Raw genomic sequence first — 20,066 nt, 5'->3', positions numbered from 1 at the left:
CTTTTGAGAGGTTCTTTTTTAACCTAATAAACCATAATCGTTTATATGAAATAGCTTAACCTATAATACTCGGTGATAACAAACGAAACAAATAATAGCTTTTCCTTTAAACTCGGTCAAGATAGTCTGCAGGTTACAATACATATACGTGTGATTAATAATACTGTCCTATTCGAAAGGTAAAAGTATAATCCTTCTGCATTTCGTTTGAATGCTAAAAAGGTACTGACATTTCCTTCCTGTCACATTTTCTTTTCATTTCGTCTTTTCTCCTGTTTCTTGACAAGGGCTGACAATGCTCTGTTACTCTTTTACTATTTTAAATAGGTCACAGCTACACTTAATATCAGGACAATTTACTTGATTACTTTCTTAAAACCCATAAAATAAAATCAAAATTAAGCAATGCCAACAAAATTAATATTGTCTAGATTCTACTTGTGATATAATCTAAAATAGATTGTATATTAAGATTAAAATTGTATATTACATTTATTTCAAATTAAAAGATTACATTTAATTTATCTGTGGTTAGAATTCCACAATAGGGAGCCACAAAACGGTAGCACAGTCCAATTAGGTGTTCTATTTTGAAATAAATTTTGTGCAAAATACATTTAATTCGAGTCAGATATTTAGTTTGGAACAATAGGACTCTGATCAATATATTTGAACCAAATAAAATACGAATTAGTATTAAATATGCACTTACGCAAAAACTCCAGATGGGTAGGTAGAGTTTTCCTACCGATATTTCATTTCCTGGTACACCTTTTGTACTTATCGTATATCTTGCATCATTTCACCTACAAATAAATAAAAATAGGAGCTGTTCTCTTTTAAAAAGATAGTTAAAAATAGTTAAAATTGGAAAAAAAATGTCGATGACAAATAAAACATAAAAATAAGCAGTGTTAAAAGATTATGGTACAAGATTACGTAGATTTTAACTAGCTAATTTTCAAATATGTCCGGTCATTTATAATCCAGAGTAAGGTAGAATGTGGCTGAATAAATGAATGTATTCAGGACAAACCATTTATGTATTCAACTAATACATGCTTATTTTCCACTGCAACGCAGGCCTATTGTTAGAAAGTAATATAAAACACGTTGATTTATTAAAACAAAACACGTGACTTTTTATTTTTCTTTTATGTATGAGATTTATAGTATAACAAAGAATCATCGTTTGGTTACGACGAACGACGTCCATAAGAGAGGAACTCAGGTTAGAAAGAAACTTCTATAAGCGAAAAAAAATATGGCAATGCCCAGGATTCTTGCTTATCTAGGTTCGATTGTATATAGTGAAAGTAATATTATTTAGAAAAAAAAAACAGATAAAAAACAAATGGTATTTTTTACCTTTCATACCATAGTACAAATAAATTTATTTTGTAAAACACTATATAAAAATTTACCGTGATAAACTCACTATCAATTTTGGAAGGAAGTGTAAAGTGAATGCCAGTTTGCAAGTAGTTAATTGCAAAAGCCGCACAAACCGCGTCGCCGTTTAAATGCAATTCACCGTACGATCGCGATAGGGATTCGTTACGAAATTTTATAAAAGAAAAAAAATTGTGGTTTTAATACAATCCGTTATTGAAGATGATAAGAGAGTAAATTGAAATATTATTTTAGGATTCGGCTTCAATGACACTGTTGAAACATATTTTGATACTTCACAACCTCTTTGAAAAAACCGAAACAATGATATGCGTGAACGTATTTTGCGCGAATGGGCCTCAACCAATATCCAGGACCACAGAGAAGACAAGCGTCAAGTGGAAGTAATTCAGCGTTTCGTTTGATGAGTGTGCGTATTGGAGGCCTAAATAAAGCCCTCTACACTTTCCCACCCATTTTTATAAGGATGAAATGGAAAGGGGAAGTCAAACCCACCTTTCCTTTCCGTCAGAGGAGTGGAAGAATAAAAAGAGGAAATATCCACTCTTTGTGCCTCCCCTCCTCTGTCGATTTAAGGTAGGAAACGTATTTGCCAGTGCAGATGTCTACGGGCAGCGGTCACACCGCTATTTTAGTGAATACAGGTGGCCGTTTGCTCATTTGCCACCTTTTGCCTTAAAAAAATAAAATAAGTGTCATTACAGACAGTTAGCAATGTGTAAAACATAAACCACTTATTATCCTGGTATTTTGTACTACAAAGACTCTCCAGATAAATTAATTAGTATGTGGTTTTCAACAACCAAACCACACACAATTTCATTTTGATCGTGAAACAGTTCGGTTTGTACAAACAATGACGACTTATTCTAGCCGCACACGTAGTGATTTGCTTGCACAAGTTTAGACTTGCGCGAGTATACAAAGATATATTTTATATCAATACTAGTTTTTACCCGCGACTCCGCACACAAGATAAAAAAATATGATGCACAAATAAAATGCACACAAGATAAAAAAGTTCCTATGTCCGTCTCCTAGTTCTAAGCTACCTCCCCATCAATTTTAAGCTAAATCAGTTCGACCGATCTTGAGTTATAAATAGTGTAACTAACACGACTTTCTTTTATATATATAGATTTATTTCAACGATTTTCGATTTTTCAAATCTAAAATATTTCAAAAATAAATCATCATTATGATTTTTAATGCTCAGTTTTCTCGCTACGAGTATAACCTAATTTTATGGAAGAATTGTTATTTCAGTCTTTATTTTACTTTTTGCTTTAAGATATGTAACTGCCTCGGTTAAGAAGAAAACTTCATACAGTATCTGCATAATGCATAAGTCCTCGGAACTATACAGTAACAATGCTCGCCAGAAAGTTGGCATGTATTTTATTATAAAATCAAGTTCTACGCTCTCATTGTAAACCTCTCCTTGTTGATAGTAGCTAAACCGTAACCAAATGGATACATCTCACTTGCAGACCTAGATCGATTTACATTTCAAAAGAAATTCTACTCGTTTACGAGAAAACATTTCCATTCCATTTCGCTCGTGAAGACAAACAATACGTATATTTCGAGTTTCCTCTCTAGGAAATAACACAATAGTATTTTATACTTGCCAAGATATTTGTATAATGTATGCATCGTTACCTCAGTCAGCCATTCAGCAGTATTTTTGAACGAGTATTTACATATCTCATTTTCAAGGACATAACACAATTCCACTAAACTAAAATACCAGGGATAACCAAAATTATTTTTAAAAAGGCCAAAAAATCATAACACAAAAAATAATAACGTTATACTTGAAAACAAACATTTTTTTTCAAATATTTTTTTAATCTAGTGAACATAATAATATGAAGACATATTATTGATACACACTAGCGCGTTAACTTTTGAACCGTAAGAGTATTAAGGTTTGTAATTATTTCTTTATTTATTTTACGTATCTACTTTATATTGTTAATTGAATTTGGACTATATAAACTTAAATCAATATTGTCATAATTTAAACTTAAACCAAAAATAAGTTATCATAAGCATATCAAGTAATATATTCGCCATATCATACCGAAATTTGGAGGGATGCGGAGATGGATACATAATAAAAGTAACTAATGATACTTATGCTTATATATTTCCATACTTCCTCATTGTATTGCCAAATTACATCATTAATGAGGATTAGTTTATTATGACAAGGTTAATGTCTTTTTTTACAAGACATTACAGAAAAATACAGATTCACGAAATTTTAAATATCACTAAGGTAACTTTATCTCTATAAGTAGATGCGAGGCAAGTGTACCACGACAATACAAACGGAAAACCCGTTATCTCTTATTACCCCATTCAGAATTTAAGTCACGTACAGGAGTATTTTATGTTATAAATAGTATATCAGGGCTCAGTAGTAATATCCGTTATATTTGTAAATAACATTAATATATGTGATAACGAGAATTTAAGCAAATGCTCTTTGCAGAAATCATAATTTTTATGTACATTACTACGTACAATTATACTTATGTGGCCCCGCTTCAACCCATAGGGATAGGCAAACAACAGTCTTCCATTTGGCGCGGTTTTAACACAGCTTAATGCCACATCTACGCTCGAACTCATCATCTCCCTAGCCTTATCCCACTCACGTGTTGTCGATACACAAGGTTTTTATAAACCTTAATGTTTTGGCTTAATTTTTACAGTCGGCCTGTTGCTAACGCTACTTGCGAGGGAAATTAAAATTTAATACTTGTCTTACAAAATAAATAAAAAACAAATAATAATCTAAACTTATGAAAAATAAATCTTAGGAAAAATATGTTTAATTTTTTTTATCAACACTTTAGATATTTGTCATATTATTTAATTCTTATTATTATAAAAATATCTTTAAATGAAGCCATGTTCGTGAAGTTGCGTAAAACTGTGCCACTAGCATATTATGCTAAGATTTAGAACGAAAGTCTAATGTACGCTTAAAAGGATCATAGATTTATTAAATTTGCATACTGCATTGTTCTTTTAAAAGAAAACCTTCGGATGCAGCTACTTTAGAATTAACGAGTCGACTCGATTTAAAAAAAAATCCACAATTACAAAGAATTAGCTAAATCTTTGTATATATACGAAAATCTTATACAGGCACTTTAAAGTTTAGGTTCACCGTACTTGCATCTAATTACCGTTGCAGCTTAAAACTTCTGATTAAATTAAATTTAAGTGGATTTGAAATACTCTACATCTAAAAAATTTAATAGAATTAACTTATAACTTTCACTTTCACTTGTACCACTGGAGAGGTAACGGTTAAGAGAATTAACAAAGATAACAGAATTAACTTTAACTTATTCTTCTGCTCAACGTCTTTTTAATAAATGAAAGAAAACAAGCAAGCGGACCATTTGATTTATGACAGTAGAAGACGGACTAATTTGTACATGAAATTAAGCCGTGCTCCTATTTATTACATGCGAGATTAAGCGACATTAAGTACAAAGGATGATTACTTCCACATAATAGCTGCAAATGATCGCAATTATCCTTTGTAAGTAAAACTAAGTGAGAAATCTCTGTATATCTCTTAAGCCATATACATAAGAGTATTTGTGTGTGTTATATTTAGTAAATTTATAGAAAGAATTAGTTCTTACTTTTTCTGTACTATCTATAAATACGTTTGTCCGAAAACTAAAATATACCCAAAACGCTTTGTAGAGAGTGGGTTGTTGACATTAGCTAAGCTTAGAATGATGTGCGATTTGATTGGAACGCTAAAATGTTTTAAAATGTTCTTGCTCAAGTGTTTGATATAAACCTACAAAAACCTTTCTTTTTGAAATAAGAAACCCATTTTATATCTTTTATTTAAAGTAGTTTTCCAAACGACGCTACAATTACATTTTTTTCTTTTTAACGTTTATTATTATTTAAGGTTTTATCATCGTTTTACAATTTACGTAATTCGTAGCTCGTAGCGACGCGTAGCATTCGTAGCTTATCGTAGCAAAACGTAGTTTTCCGTAGCTACATGCAGTGTTACGATATTATATTAGGATAATAACATACAGCTTTGAAATTTTTTATTTACGATTTTCGACGAGTTGGTAAGAAGAAAAAAAAAATAAGTTGATTGCAAACGTGACAAATGTAATAAGTATTAGAAAGATTTTTTCAGGAAAATTAAATTTATATATAAATGGCCTAATTTTAGTCCTCTTTCCCTTCCCACCCCTTTTCTTATAAGGAAAGAATGGGAAGGGGAGGTGGATTTGATGGAGGAGGAGATATAAATGTATAGGAAGGTTAAATATTCTCTTTTTGTGTGTCTGCTCCTTCGTCGATTGAGGGGAGGCAACGCATCTGCAATTGCGAAAGTCTGTAGGCAGCGGTCGCTTCGTCATTTCGGCGAATTCATGTGTCCGCTTGCTCGTTTGCCACCTTGTAATATAAAAAAAAACATTTAAAAGGAAAAGAATATATAATCTACGGAATTCAGTTACGAAGTCCAGGCAGGTTTTATGTTTATCGTATATTAATAGTATTGATCATATTGGTATTATACTAGAATTTTTGCAAACCTACGAAAACAGAACTCTCATTAAGTCGGGGAAATATTAATATTTTACAGAAAATAATTTTACATCAACATTAATCACTTCAAACGCTCCTGAATTAGGTTAGAGTATCCTAGTTAAATTATAGATCGGCTGCCTCACCGCTTAACAACATTACGAGTTAATTAAGCATACTTTAGTTCTGGAAGCTTTTTACTACGTTTTGCAGCGAACATTTTAATCATTATATTACGGTCAGGGTTGTCACAAATTGAGAAGTACTGTTATGAATTCCAGCTGCGAAAGCCGGTGTCGACGGTGTCGATCCCCGGCGCAATGAAGGCGTACTCCGGGGGCAGAGACGCGGGAGCTGAGGAGGCGGGGGTCGCGCTGGTCGGGGTGCACAGCGAGTACCCACGTTTCGGTGAGGAGCGCGCTCTCGGCGGCGGCACCTACAAAGGCGGGGGGACAGCTAAACACAAGCCAAACATAGGATATAGGTCAGTAGCTTTATCTCTTAATTTATTTTTAATTGAATATAACCATTGATGAGACCCGACCACTTGGGTCTTCTAAATTACCTAAATTGAATTGAAATCTATGAATGTATTTGCAATAAATTTGTAGGATACGATCTTTATTAAGATTAGGGTAACGTTAGATTGTGGATTAAAATGATCTGGTGAAATTTAGAAATGATTGTTTTTTCCTAGGTTTTCCCCGTGATCTTTTGAAGTTAATAAACTGAAATATATTTAAACGAAACTAAAAGTAAATCCACCCTATTGATGTTACGAGTATTTTTTACTACTATTTCATTACTTGTATCGCTGCCAAGGAGAATGGGTTCGATGGCCTTTTCTTAAAAGTGTTCTTTTTCGTTACTGATTAGTGATTTCCCGACGCTAAAACTACAGCATCGCACTTGATTTATTCTTCATTTGTTTATAAAATGAGCTGATATTTGACGTAATTTAGCGAACGGTATTTTTATCATCCATCAATTTAAATTTAATTGTAGTGAAGAATTATTTACTAACAATTTTTTTCTCAGAAACATATTTTTAAATTCTTTTGCATTATATTGTAAGCAAGTTTATACAATGACGGTAATTTTTTGCTTTGCTCTAATTGCCGCAGAAGCATTAACTTCGTTGTTATTTTACCCTTTTGACCAGATAAATCCGCCTTTAACCAGCTTTACGGAGTGTAACGCCCGACTTTATACGGGATTTAAGCTGGATTGCACTTTGAGAAAATGTTTTTAGATATTTTACGTTAAAACGTAATTTCTTTTTATTACCATTAGCAGTCAATTTATAAAACATAGAACATACATGACAATCTCTTCTAACATTGTAAAGAGGAAATATTTAATTGTTTGTTTGCAGTAAATAGGCACTGAAACTACTGCACAGATTAAAAAAAATATTTATAGATCTCCCTGGGTGACATAGGCTATATTCAATACTAGATTATTTTTTGAATTTCCCTCATACGAAGTCATCGGCAACCATTAGTGTTGTATATGTATAAACATTACCCTTTTGTATCAGTCAGTTCATAAAGTAACTATACAAATAAATCAATGGTCAAAAGTAAGCAACGACGGAGTTAAATCAAAGGACAAAAGATGAAATCAAATGATAACTTGCTTATCGTGGCTAAGCCTAACATTTACTGAAAATGTCGAGTGAATAGTATTTGCTAAACGTTGGTATTATTTCAACCTTGACCAAACGGATATAGCTTTTATCGGACCGCATCGATCTTGAAAGTTAAATGTACAATCTATTTGTTACTTATTGCTTTCTACGTTGAAAATACTTGTAAAATGTCGAATTTGAAAGCAAATATTAAAAAAAAAAATTGCAAGTTTTCTATATGTAAGCGAAATCGGGTAATTTTTATGTGTATAAAAATGTTACATCACAATCATAAAAAGTCAAAAAATTAGTACTTTCAATCTTTATCTAGGTGGCGTTGTTTTAAATTTCAAGTTATCTTAAATTAGACATTTAATATTCAAAATCATCTAAAATCTTCAATTTTATAATATTACGAGAGAAAACTACGAAATTGTCACTTTAGAACATTCTGTAATGATAAAATAAGACATTAGCAAACAATGTTTCGAATATTGAAATTTATTAATGCGTAATACGCGTTATAATTAATATTAATATCCACAAATTGTTGAAAAAACTCTTGATGTCTAAAAGATATGTATAAAATTCGAAAAGAAAATGTAATTTACTACATCAAATTTAATATATTTTGTTATTGATTTCAGGTTAGGTAGACGAAAGGCATTATTTGAAAAACGAAAACGAATAAGTGACTACGCCCTTGTAATGGGAATGTTTGGTATTATAATTATGGTAATAGAGAACGAACTTTCCAGTGCCGGTGTTTATACTAAGGTATGTATAAAAGTTCCCTACATTTTTATATATATAATAATAAAACAATATTCATATGTAATATAGAGAAAAACAAAACATATCTCGTACACGTGATGTATTTGCGTAGAAGGTAACGAATTTAATTTTTTAAATTTCTGTACATCTGTCTGTCTCGATTTTAACGGGACTTTAACGGGAAGGTATCTAATACACACTGGCATATTCTAGTTATAATTTTTTATATAATTATGTACTGACGAAGTCGCGAGCGGCCGCTAGTTATAGTATAAAATTGATTTGTAACTAATGTTTCGAACCTTCGTTTCAGGCGTCAATTTACTCGCAAGCGTTAAAAACACTAATTTCCATGTCAACTGTGATCTTACTCGGCCTAATTGTTGCTTATCACGCATTAGAAGTACAGGTAAGTGGTTATTATTAAGAAAAATATTTTTTTTATAGTATAAAGGAAAACAAGATGTATAAATGTAGAAGACACGCACACTTCTGACACACTTTACTTCATTATAATATTTTAACGATTGTCAGCATTTTATGTTAATACGTATTTAATTTTATTTTGTTAAAGTATTTAAAAATTTACTAATGTATTAACTAATATATTTAACAAATGCAGATAGTTTGTTGATGAAAAATCGGATTTTTTTCCGAAATCAACAGAACAATCCTATATAAAATTCATCAGCTTCATAACGCTTGCAGTAGGACTGAGATAGCCATTGCTTTGAATATTTGATAAAGCCATGCTACTGTGCCATTTAGATTCTTATTCCCTTCGTAAGTGAAATTAAAAAAAAATACTTGACATAATGTTTCAACGAGTTCACTTATTATTTTATTGTCTAATAAATACATAGAAAGTTATATAATTTTGTTCTCAACGAAATTTGAGCAAGTCTCGAAAGCATTTCCCGACATAAAAGAAAGTTTATCGAAATAATATAATTGTTTTAGTACAATCTTATATTCCAAATTTCAATACTTCATTAAGAAAGCATATAGGTTCAACTTTAATTGTAATATTGAACTAAATATTTCATACTTGATCTTTGATTCTATAGATTGAAGTTACTTGGTGTACATTTAGTATAAGAAATACTATATCGACTCTAGGGAACTCTATTGGTGAATATTAAATGCCTGAAAGCAATTAGAATGGTAATGTAATAGACACTGTAATGAGAATTTCAAATACGTACATAACTTCGAAAAACTGAATGCTTTGCATGGTTTGAATTAATTCGGCTGTGTAATATCTAGGTTAATAAACGATTCAGCTGCTTGTGTGCAATGAATACGTAATTAGGTTTGAGCCAAATAATTATTAATTTAATGGAAATTAAACTCACTGAAATGTCTGCTATATGTTGTTTAATCTGAAAGGTCATGAACTTATATTATAGCTTATAGGGATTAGAACAAGTTTTGAGTTATAAGGATATTTTCAAATATGTACTATACTATATAGTGTTCAAGTTAGACAAACTTTTATACATAAGATAAGGGTGATTACAGAACTGTCCACATTTAATACACGACAGTTTCCATGGTGATGTTAGTGTCGTTCCGCGTCTACAGGTCAACGAACCGTGGAAACGTGCCTTAACCAAGATTCAAGACATGTAAAGAATTACAAACCGTGGAGACGCACCTTAACGACTTGTTAATAATATGATTGTGTTTCGTTTTCAGTTATTCATGATTGACAACTGCGCTGATGACTGGCGAATAGCTATGACGTGGCAGAGGATAGCACAGATTGCGTTAGAACTGGCGATTTGTGCAGTTCACCCCATCCCGGGGCAATACACCTTCACGTGGACCACCAAATTGGCCAACAAAGGAGGTGTTATAGGGGTTGAAGTTGTAAGTTTAAAATTTTAATCAATTGCATACTGTAGATTAAACTTATTTGAGAAAACACCATTTAATCATTTGTTTATTTTTTGACTCAGTATAGTGATGTCAAAAAGATTAACGACTTAACGTAAAGGTTGGTTTTTGGGTAATTTTTTTATCCTACACTTACAACTTAATGTTACAGAAACTTTTAGACCTTTGAAACAGGTAAAAGGTTAAAATAAACAGTTGAAAGGAGCTATTTAAAAAAATGTTCACTTTTTTTTATTTATTTTAAATAATTTTTATTTTTTATAGGAAACAATATATAAGCAAATTCAGGTCTGTATTTAAAAATGTTAAACAACTTGAGTGACGTCATTTAATGTATCACGCATGGTTTCCTTGAATTATGTTTGTTTGTTCGTGCTCAATTCACATTACATTATTTGTTGAGACCTAACAATATAATACGAAACATTTGTTATATGTGTTGTTTTAAAAATTAACTAGAAGATTGTATTTTATCTTAAAGTGTTAGTAACAAAATGTTTTAAACATTAAATTTCAATGTTTTTTTTTATTTATAATTGTCATTAACAATAATGTTAAATATACCATCTTCTAAATCATTAAACGCTCCATTTATCTCTTGTCTGATGGGAAAATTAAGTAAGAACCCAATTATGATGGTTATTTTTGTGAATTAGTAAAAATGTTAACTTCAAAATTACATTTATATTTTTATAGTGTTTAATTTTTTCAACAGATATAATAATATATATTTAAATCTATACTCAAACCACGATTTGACCTGCACGTCTGGAAATATTATTGTCAACTCTTGTTAACCCATTGTCGGTTTGTTAGCACTTTGTGACGTCCTAAGTATAACTAACTGCGATATTATTGAAAGAAAAGTATTTTATAATATCTAACAAACGTTACCTTAGTTTTTAAGGAATGTTCATAGAAAAAATCAGTGCTATTTAATATTGAAAATAGCAAAATTAATTACTGTTAGAATGAAAACAATTTAAAAAAGTAAAAAATACGAATATATTTGACCCAAAACTCGTTTTTGGACTGCTTAACACATGAATTTCTCTTTATATTTTTAGGTTCCTTATGACGTAACTCTCTCTTTACCGATGTTCTTTCGTCTCTACCTAATATGTAGAGTCATGCTTCTTCATAGTAAATTATTCACCGACGCCTCTTCACGAAGTATAGGAGCCTTAAATAGAATCAATTTTAATACTAGGTAAGATTTATTTACCCATTTAATTCGTTAGAATCCCAAATATATTTCAAAAAATAAGTAAGTTAACTTAGCGCTAATTAAGTTTATTATCTATGTCTTTTCCAAATTTAAACCAAACCTGTTGAGCACTTCTGGAGTTACGTGAAACAACGATCCATCCGAACTTCTACATTTATAAAACAGTCGAACCTGGATTAGGGAGAGTTCAAGGGACTGCGATATTTTTTTCGTTTATACAGGTTTCTCTCTAACCCTAAATTCTCCCTTAGTTTAAATTAGTATCAAATTATAGCACACTAAGATTTTTGAACTCTAATTTGACAATAACAAGTCTAATATTACTTTACAGGTTTGTGCTAAAAACACTAATGACAATTTGTCCTGGTACAGTACTCTTAGTGTTCATGGTGTCATTATGGATTATAGCAAGTTGGACGTTGCGACAATGCGAAAGGTTGGTATCAATGCTTACTATCACTAAACAGCATAATAAATTCTAAAAGATTTATTAAAATATGACAAACATCAAAGTCACAAAACTATGAATAAAACCAAGTTCGCAATGATATATGCCAATGTATAATAGTAAAGATGTACTTGAATAAAATAACTGTAATATTGTTGTTTTATTATTTTTGCTATTATTTTTAAAGCTACTTACGAGTACGTTGTAAAATATATACTTAGCTAAGCTTTGGTTATTTGTTTAATTATGTCGTTAATATGACAAGTATTTGTATGTAAATTTTCTCTTACTGCCTCCACAGATGCAACCGCTTCAGTACTGTGTTGTCTTGTTTATTTTTTTTTATTTCATGTAGTAGATGTTACTGGTACAAAACAAATTGAAAATATTCTTTGTTCACGACCATTTATTACAATGAATTTAAGAGTTTGACTTTGACTGGCACACGTTTTAAACATTTTTGAAGTAATTATACTATAAGAATATTTATAAAAAAAAATGAAATAGATTTAAACGGCACACTGTTAAACGAAGTCATTATTGCTAAATGAAATAATGGATAAGGAATAGAAAGAGTATCAATGATCACAGATTAACAAGACTCGCTTTTTCAAAGAGTAGATACGCACAAAATGGCTGAAGGTTATAAAACGGTCCAGATCTCACCGTTTTTAATACCTATCACTCACCGCACTTCGTCACATCACACATCTTCATACTTCCATTTGTACCCCGTATACTGGGCTTTCTGTTGTACTTTACGTATCTCTTTCTTCTTGCTGCGTGTCTATCACCTTATTGTTGATTGTCTGTGTTATTATTAGCCTATGTTTACCAAGTAAGAAAGTTCGCGCATGGCCAAAGTATATTTGATTATTGAGTGTTTAGATTGCACGTTATTTACATTGTTTTCAACATCTAGTATTTGTGTTGTGAGAAATTTGACATCCGTTAATTCAGTAAGCTGATCTGTTCTGAATAGAAATTGCTTTATCAACTACATGTTTGTTTAATTCTCTTATCAAGTTATGTAAAATAAATACTCCCTTTAATATTGCAAAATTGTTTTGATGAAATTATAATTGAAAATAATGTAACTTCAACATATCTATTTCGGTTATTTTGTGGTTCTTGTCGGGCATTTTGGCTCTCAGGTTCCACGATGAAGACCATGCAAATTTGCTAAATTCAATGTGGCTGACTGCTATTACCTTCCTCTGTGTCGGCTACGGTGACATTGTCCCCAACACTTACTGCGGCCGCGGCATTACTCTCACCTGCGGCATGGTGGTATGTATACACTAGAAGGCTGTTGTGGACGTTCATTTCTTTCTTCTCCGTGTTTATACGTTGATAAGTTGTTCGTTACATATTATTTTAGTCGTGGCAAATATACGATCGTTAATATTGTGATTCTTTCTTTCATTTCTATTAATATAGGTTGGTAAAGGTGAGCCATTTTATGTATATCATTTATCATTGAGAATAATACTTTTAGGATCAAAGTCAAACTCTTTAAAAATCTCTGTCCAAAGTTTTTATTCTTTTGTTAACTGTCCTTTTTTGTTGATGAACAGTTACTGAGCGGTCAAATGCATTTGGGGTGAAATTCACTCATTTGTGACTATCGTTAACGGGTTCAAATAGTCAAGAGATACAATTTATTAACGATTCAGGTTTCACGATGAAGAACACGCTAATCTACTCAATGCGATGTGGCTTATAGCCATCACATTTCTCTCCGTTGGTTTCGGAGACATTGTGCCAAATACATACTGCGGCAGGGGTATTGCCGTAAGCACCGGTATTATGGTAAGTTTGTGTTGAAAAAATGTTATATGTGTTGACTGACGAACATTTTTTAGATTTTATATTACTACTATCAAGAAATTAAAATACATTTTTGGATGTTACATAAATATATCAATGTTTTTTTTGATATTATTTACAATATGTCAGTCAATACAATTAACAGAAAGTGACATTGCGTTAACACATGACACTGGATTGAACACACAACTTCTAAGAGACGGTGATTTTACTAAGTGTTGGATGTTTAAGTGTATGAATGTCTTCACCAAATGTTTATATGCAAATCGATGTCTTTATACAAAGCCTTTTGCTTTCACAATATTTGGAGGTATATATATATTTTTATTTTAATACACAAGCAAATCTGTGAAAAATATTGACATTACTGTTATATGAATAATACGTTTTTAATGAAATAAATATTCCGAAGTGAGTTTTTATCGAAAATAAAAAAACGTCCATTTCCCTGTTAAAGCCAGCTATTAGATGATTTATATTTTGTAGTATGGAATGCTTCGAATCTTCTTTCTATATGTAGATTTTCTATTCACATTCTTAATATATCACCGATTGCACTATACATTGTTTTTTTCTAAAATGGCTCACTTTTCCTCCAGTTTTTAGACAAGAGAAAAGTTTAACGTCTTCATTGCACCTTTATTAGTGGTTATGTAAAATTAAATTAAGCTAAAATGTTAAATAAATAATATGTTGTATAAAATTAAATGCACAATTTAGTTGAAAAGCACTTGATGTATTGTTTGTTAAAATATCAATGTTTTAAACATTTATAAAGTGTGAATTACTTGAGATTAGCTACTTTCTATTTTAAAATTTTTAGTACATAAAATGTTACTATCTCGTCTATGTAATAATTGGCAACAAAATTTTAGCTTTACTTCATTGTCTTAATGCAATAAATTTTAGACATTAAAGCTATTGAGTGTGTGAAATAAATTTAACTAGATATTTAAATTGCCATTTGAATAATAATAGACGATTGATACAAAAAATCAAAATTAAAATAAAATATGCATTTAATAAACATATAAATTCCGGTAAGTACTGTTTAATAATAATCTATTTCCTTCATTTTTTGATTTTTTGTATGAATTTAATTGAATTGCCATTAAAAAAATAACCGTATACGGCTAAGTAGCACATAGCTCTTAATAAAAATAATTAAAAAAAACAATTTTAGTTGAATAGCCTTTGATACGCATTTATTTGAGGAATGTAAATCGAATGCTTTCCACGATCGCTTACATTTTACATTAAGTTATTCACTTAACAGGGAGCTGGATGCACTGCGTTATTAGTCGCGGTTGTTTCAAGGAAGTTAGAGTTAACTAGAGCTGAGAAGCACGTTCATAACTTCATGATGGATACACAACTTACTAAAAGAGTAAGTATTCCATCAGCATCGGTTCATCACAATTGTTATTGATCTAATTAACAGGGGGCTGGATGTACAGCATTGTTAGTGACCGTTGCCTCGAGAAAGTTAGAATTAACTAGAGCGGAGAAACACGTACATAACTTCATGATGGAAACTCAACTCACAAAAAAGGTAAGGGCCTCTTGAACGGCAGGCCGAGACAAGGTAAGGATGCCTGCGAACGGAAATAAAAACTAACCATTTGCTTTTCATTGAGCGGCCCAAATTTTGATAATAACAATTAAAACGAAAAAAAAAAATAGGTTTCGATGCTTTGCATACACGTAACACAAAATAAAATTAATAAGAGTTTTATATTATTCATTATCTTATTGCGGTTGCAGTTACACCATAAAAAAATTAAGTAATAATTAAGTACTTATATAGGCTTATCCGTAAATGTAAAAAAAAAATAGGAAATAAATATAAATATATAATAATACTAATGCTATTATGCGATATGAATAATAATTTATTATAAAACAAATGACGAAAGTTATATTTAAAAGTCTAAAAAACATCAAACACAATATATCCATCAACGTGCTTATAAAATTTCAGCTGAAAAACGCAGCGGCCAATGTGTTGAGGGAGACTTGGCTCATATACAAGCACACGCGACTCGTGAAGAGGGTCCACCCCGGGCGAGTGAGGACACATCAGAGAAAGTTTCTACTAGCCATATATGCGTAAGTTCATCGTACAAATAGTAGGTAACCTACAATAAATAGTATCAGTATTTTTGTTTTGAAAATTTTAAAGTAGCAAATATTAAAGTATAGTACATTGACTATACGTTTTGATTGCAAAATTACAGTCTACGCAATAACTACACTCGTGTCTCTAATAATTTTTCATAATATGTTTCATCTTTATTTACAAAATTTATGAATGAATCCACTTCAAGCCACTTATAAGCTTTTTACGTTTTAGTTTCACATGTCTCGACGTTTGACATCAAATCTTGTAATTTAAATTTGATTCACTTACCGGTTAGCGATTGCGCTGAAATTTTGTATATTTAAGTGGCCTAGGTCGCGACCCTCAGGAGTGAGGAAACGAAGCGCAGGGAGAGAGATGTGGCCTGAGGAACTTCATAAAGAAACGACATAACGTCATCGAGTTTGAGCTCGTTTGAATAACAAGAACATAATGAAAATATTGTGTTTAAAAGATGCTTTTAATATTTCTATTTATTATTTATATTATTAAAGATTAACTTTAATTTTTATAACCAGGTTACGAAAAGTGAAGATGGATCAGAGAAAGTTAATGGACAATGCGAACACAATAACAGATATGGCAAAGGTAAATCAATATACTTGGCTTTTAATTATAGCTGATGCTACTATCATTTACACTTCCATTCCTATTGTAGAGGCACTTGAAGTATTGCGATGCCCATTAGACGTAATTAGTGATTCTTTTAGACTTGTTCCTAGTTTGTTTACGATCAACTGTGAACTCCTCAAGACCAAATGACTTGTATGATTAAAAAAATGAGTTGTTCACTGGTATCTCAAGGGTATTTAGAGTATTTTGGGTTTATTAGCTTTTAAATTATATAATGCTTGTTGTATAACTAGTTTTAATGAAAATTATTAGTACTGTATTTATTATTATTATTAGTACTGTACTGTATAGTCTGTGTTTCCCAATTTTATAATTTTCGATGCATGTTACCTAATTATTTTTATAAGTTACTTATTATATTATAGTTATAGGAATAATGAGGAAACACTGTTTCAGTTTATTAATAATTTTATTCAAAATAAATTCATTTCCATTTGCTGTTCGCATGTAGTGTCACTATTATTAAATATAATGACAGTAACTAAGTAGCTAAAAACTTACATACACTTTAATAAAATAAGATCTACCTTTAATACAACCGAGCAATACAATTTATAGATATACATTTTTAAATTTTATACAACTTTTTAATGACAACTATAACATGAAAAACAATACAAACTTGGCCACGATTAGAACCAACAGTGACTATTGAGCTGCAAAGCGATTGATCGTAGGACCCGTTCCTGTTGCAGACCCAGAACACGGTCTACGAAATAGTGTCCGACATGAGCACACGACAGGACACCATAGAGGAGAGATTAACTAGTTTAGAAGAAAAACTCACTTCTTTGCAGGTAAAAATTAAATCAACTAAAACCACTTGTAAACAAACAAAAAAAAACGTTGAGGAAGACTGAAGAAAGTAAAAGTTGTGTGAAAGAGGTTATGTTTAAGGAAGGGAGTGACTTCAGATATGACAGTTGATAGTAATCTATGGAAAAGAACCAGGCCTGAGAGCTAACCTTATTTTAGAGTGAAGGTAGATGATGGCACATAACAATAAAATCAAAGACTAGAAAACAACATGCCTTTATGACTGTGTTAATGTTAAATTATTGTATTAAATACAGGAGCAAATGAATACGATACCAGACATAATGGCCCGATGCTTGCAACAACATTGGGAGAGAACTGAACAGCGTAGGAACTATCTTCACCCGGACACGGCGGCTGTGCCCACGCCTCCCTCGTCAACGATTACACCGTATGCCAGGTAAATTATGATACTCTAACATTTTAAAGTACAAAAGTTTGTCTGTTTGCTGTAATGTCAGGAACTACTCATTTCTATAACAATTATAATCATTTTACATTATATCAACTTGATCTTCAAGAGGTGATCGAAAAGAAATCATCATAACTAGAAAGATGTAGGCAAGCAAACTAAGAATAGTGAGTGCTACTAAGAATTGCCGTGTGTTATTTACTTTTTTCGATATTAGGCCACTAGCGTCAGCGTCGCACCCGTGGCCACCTAGTCCTGTGGGTCATCAGGCGGCGCGCGCGCACTCTGCGCCGGAGAGCACGGCAGCCCATACGCCGACAGCGCAGCTTGTGCCCACCAGCCCCGCGCCCGCGCTGCCTCGCACACAGCTGCCTAGCTGAGTACCGCCCTCCAATTCCGAACTCCTTTGCTGAACTCGACGAAACTCGGCTCCTATCCCCTTCTTATATCGTAACTATTAGTAAGTTTATCGGGAAAATTGTTTCACAATAGGGTATAACGATGCAGATATATGAAGCAAGCTTTATTGACTGTTACTATTTTTTCTAACGTTTAAGTGTTCTATTACTTTATGCAACGACAAAATAATTATTATCAATCGTAGTAAATATAGTTGTTGGAAGAGTGAAATGAGTTTCCCGGTTCACCGACGGAAGAAGCCAGCGTGAGACAAGGCCAGCCGTAGTTTCCTTCGCTGTTCCCAAAAGTTTCGGAAGTGTCAGACTGTTTTCTAGTGGTATTGTTTAGGTAGTAGATGAAGAACGAAAAGACCTAATACTGTGAGTTAACGATATGCTTTATCAAGAAACGCCTTGTCAAAACATAGATGATATTATTTTATAGATTAATCTTAAGTATCACACTCATTATATTTTAAAACACAGCAAAATTATACAGCGCAATTATTTGAACATTATCGGTCACTCCATAAATCTAAGCTATTTATAATACACGTCGTTAATATTCACTTTAATGCATCGCATACAAAGTACACACATTGAACCACCATGATAAGAACCGTAAGTTTGCACTGAAAAAAACATGCACATAAAAACATGTTATCTGACTACGAAGTTTTTTAGCAGTGCGAATTTATGGCATAATTTATGTATGTTCTGATTGCTTTCATGTCAAGTTTTTGTAAGAAATATAAAAAGAACACATTATCTAAAATTACCAACCTCGTTTTCATCTTGTTAAAATGAAATTCTCGTATAAAAGATTTTTTGAAAAATCCAATTTAAATGATTTATTATAAAATATCGTACCAATAAAGATATTACGTCAATACATATATCAGCTTTAGTAATAATAAAGTATTAAATGAGTTATATAGCCAATTATCGGCTACTAAAACAGTTCTTAATGTGGACAAATAGTAAATCTACGCTAAGGGTCTCACTTATTGACCATAGAACGATTCCGAGTGGCATGTTTAAAACAACACAACATCACACTTTGATTTTCTATGATCACCTATCCTGTCACTGTGTAATTATTACCACCGTTAGTTATTTTATTACTAGCGATCAATGGTAAATTGTAGTCAGAAAGTTTTTAAATTTTTGTTTTATTTTTTATTTATTCCAGTTATGTCTAATAAACTTTTTGACTAACTTTTAGAAATATGTAAAACCGTAATTGATTTGCGTAATTCAAAACTGGAATACTGTTTATGTTTAATACACTATAAACAAAACTTGTTTACAATTTTACGGTGACGTAAACACATTTGTATTTAGAGATGTAATAGTATGATCAAATTGTTACCTGCCTGTTGAAATATAGATTATATTGTAAATTAAGAAAGCTTTGTATAGATGTAAGGATTGATGGCTGTCTAAATAGTGCCTAAAACACTACGAAAATTTCGAATATTCTGATTTATTAATATAAACTTGTGTATATGTAATTAGGTAAAGATAATATTTGCGATTTTAATATTTAATATCTAAAATTAAGAATTTGTAATATGCATGAGTACGGGAGAGGGGATCAATATTTTTATTTTTAACATTTTTTGTGGAAAAAAAAACATTCAAAATCTAAATGAATGTGATCAAGTCGTTGCAACACAATAAGCAAATGACATAAATGATTTCCTAATTACAACTATAGTCTAACACGAATACCTGGCCGGGTGATGGAGGCATCGCTATTGCGTTTAATCGTTTCACAAATAAACCTACTTAGGCATATAAAATGTGCATTAAAGTAAAAACGCAAAAAGCTATAGTATGACATAAATCTTCA

At 31.5% G+C, this 20,066-nt stretch overlaps 1 protein-coding gene across 1 annotated transcript in view; it reads left to right on the top strand.

Moving 5' to 3' along the window:
• LOC106716389 (small conductance calcium-activated potassium channel protein) overlaps positions 1–18,987 on the top strand; it is an 87,496-nt gene extending 68,509 nt beyond the window's left edge. Inside the window, exons 4-17 of the mRNA XM_045682815.1 lie at positions 6,285–6,487; positions 8,281–8,410; positions 8,721–8,816; positions 10,106–10,279; positions 10,571–10,594; positions 11,374–11,516; positions 11,866–11,970; positions 13,659–13,794; positions 15,089–15,199; positions 15,794–15,921; positions 16,471–16,540; positions 17,281–17,382; positions 17,659–17,801; positions 18,031–18,987. Of these exons, the coding sequence (XP_045538771.1) occupies positions 6,285–6,487; positions 8,281–8,410; positions 8,721–8,816; positions 10,106–10,279; positions 10,571–10,594; positions 11,374–11,516; positions 11,866–11,970; positions 13,659–13,794; positions 15,089–15,199; positions 15,794–15,921; positions 16,471–16,540; positions 17,281–17,382; positions 17,659–17,801; positions 18,031–18,193 (1,728 nt within the window). The 3' untranslated portion in view covers positions 18,194–18,987. The remainder of the gene's footprint in view (positions 1–6,284; positions 6,488–8,280; positions 8,411–8,720; positions 8,817–10,105; positions 10,280–10,570; positions 10,595–11,373; positions 11,517–11,865; positions 11,971–13,658; positions 13,795–15,088; positions 15,200–15,793; positions 15,922–16,470; positions 16,541–17,280; positions 17,383–17,658; positions 17,802–18,030) is intronic.
• The last annotated feature ends 1,079 nt before the right edge of the window (positions 18,988–20,066 follow it).

This window comes from Papilio machaon, chromosome 20, assembly GCF_912999745.1.
Source record: "Papilio machaon chromosome 20, ilPapMach1.1, whole genome shotgun sequence".
Lineage (NCBI taxonomy): Eukaryota > Metazoa > Arthropoda > Insecta > Lepidoptera > Papilionidae > Papilio > Papilio machaon.
The sequence above is the reverse complement of the archived record's forward strand: the minus strand, read 5'-3'. Positions and strand labels throughout refer to the sequence as shown.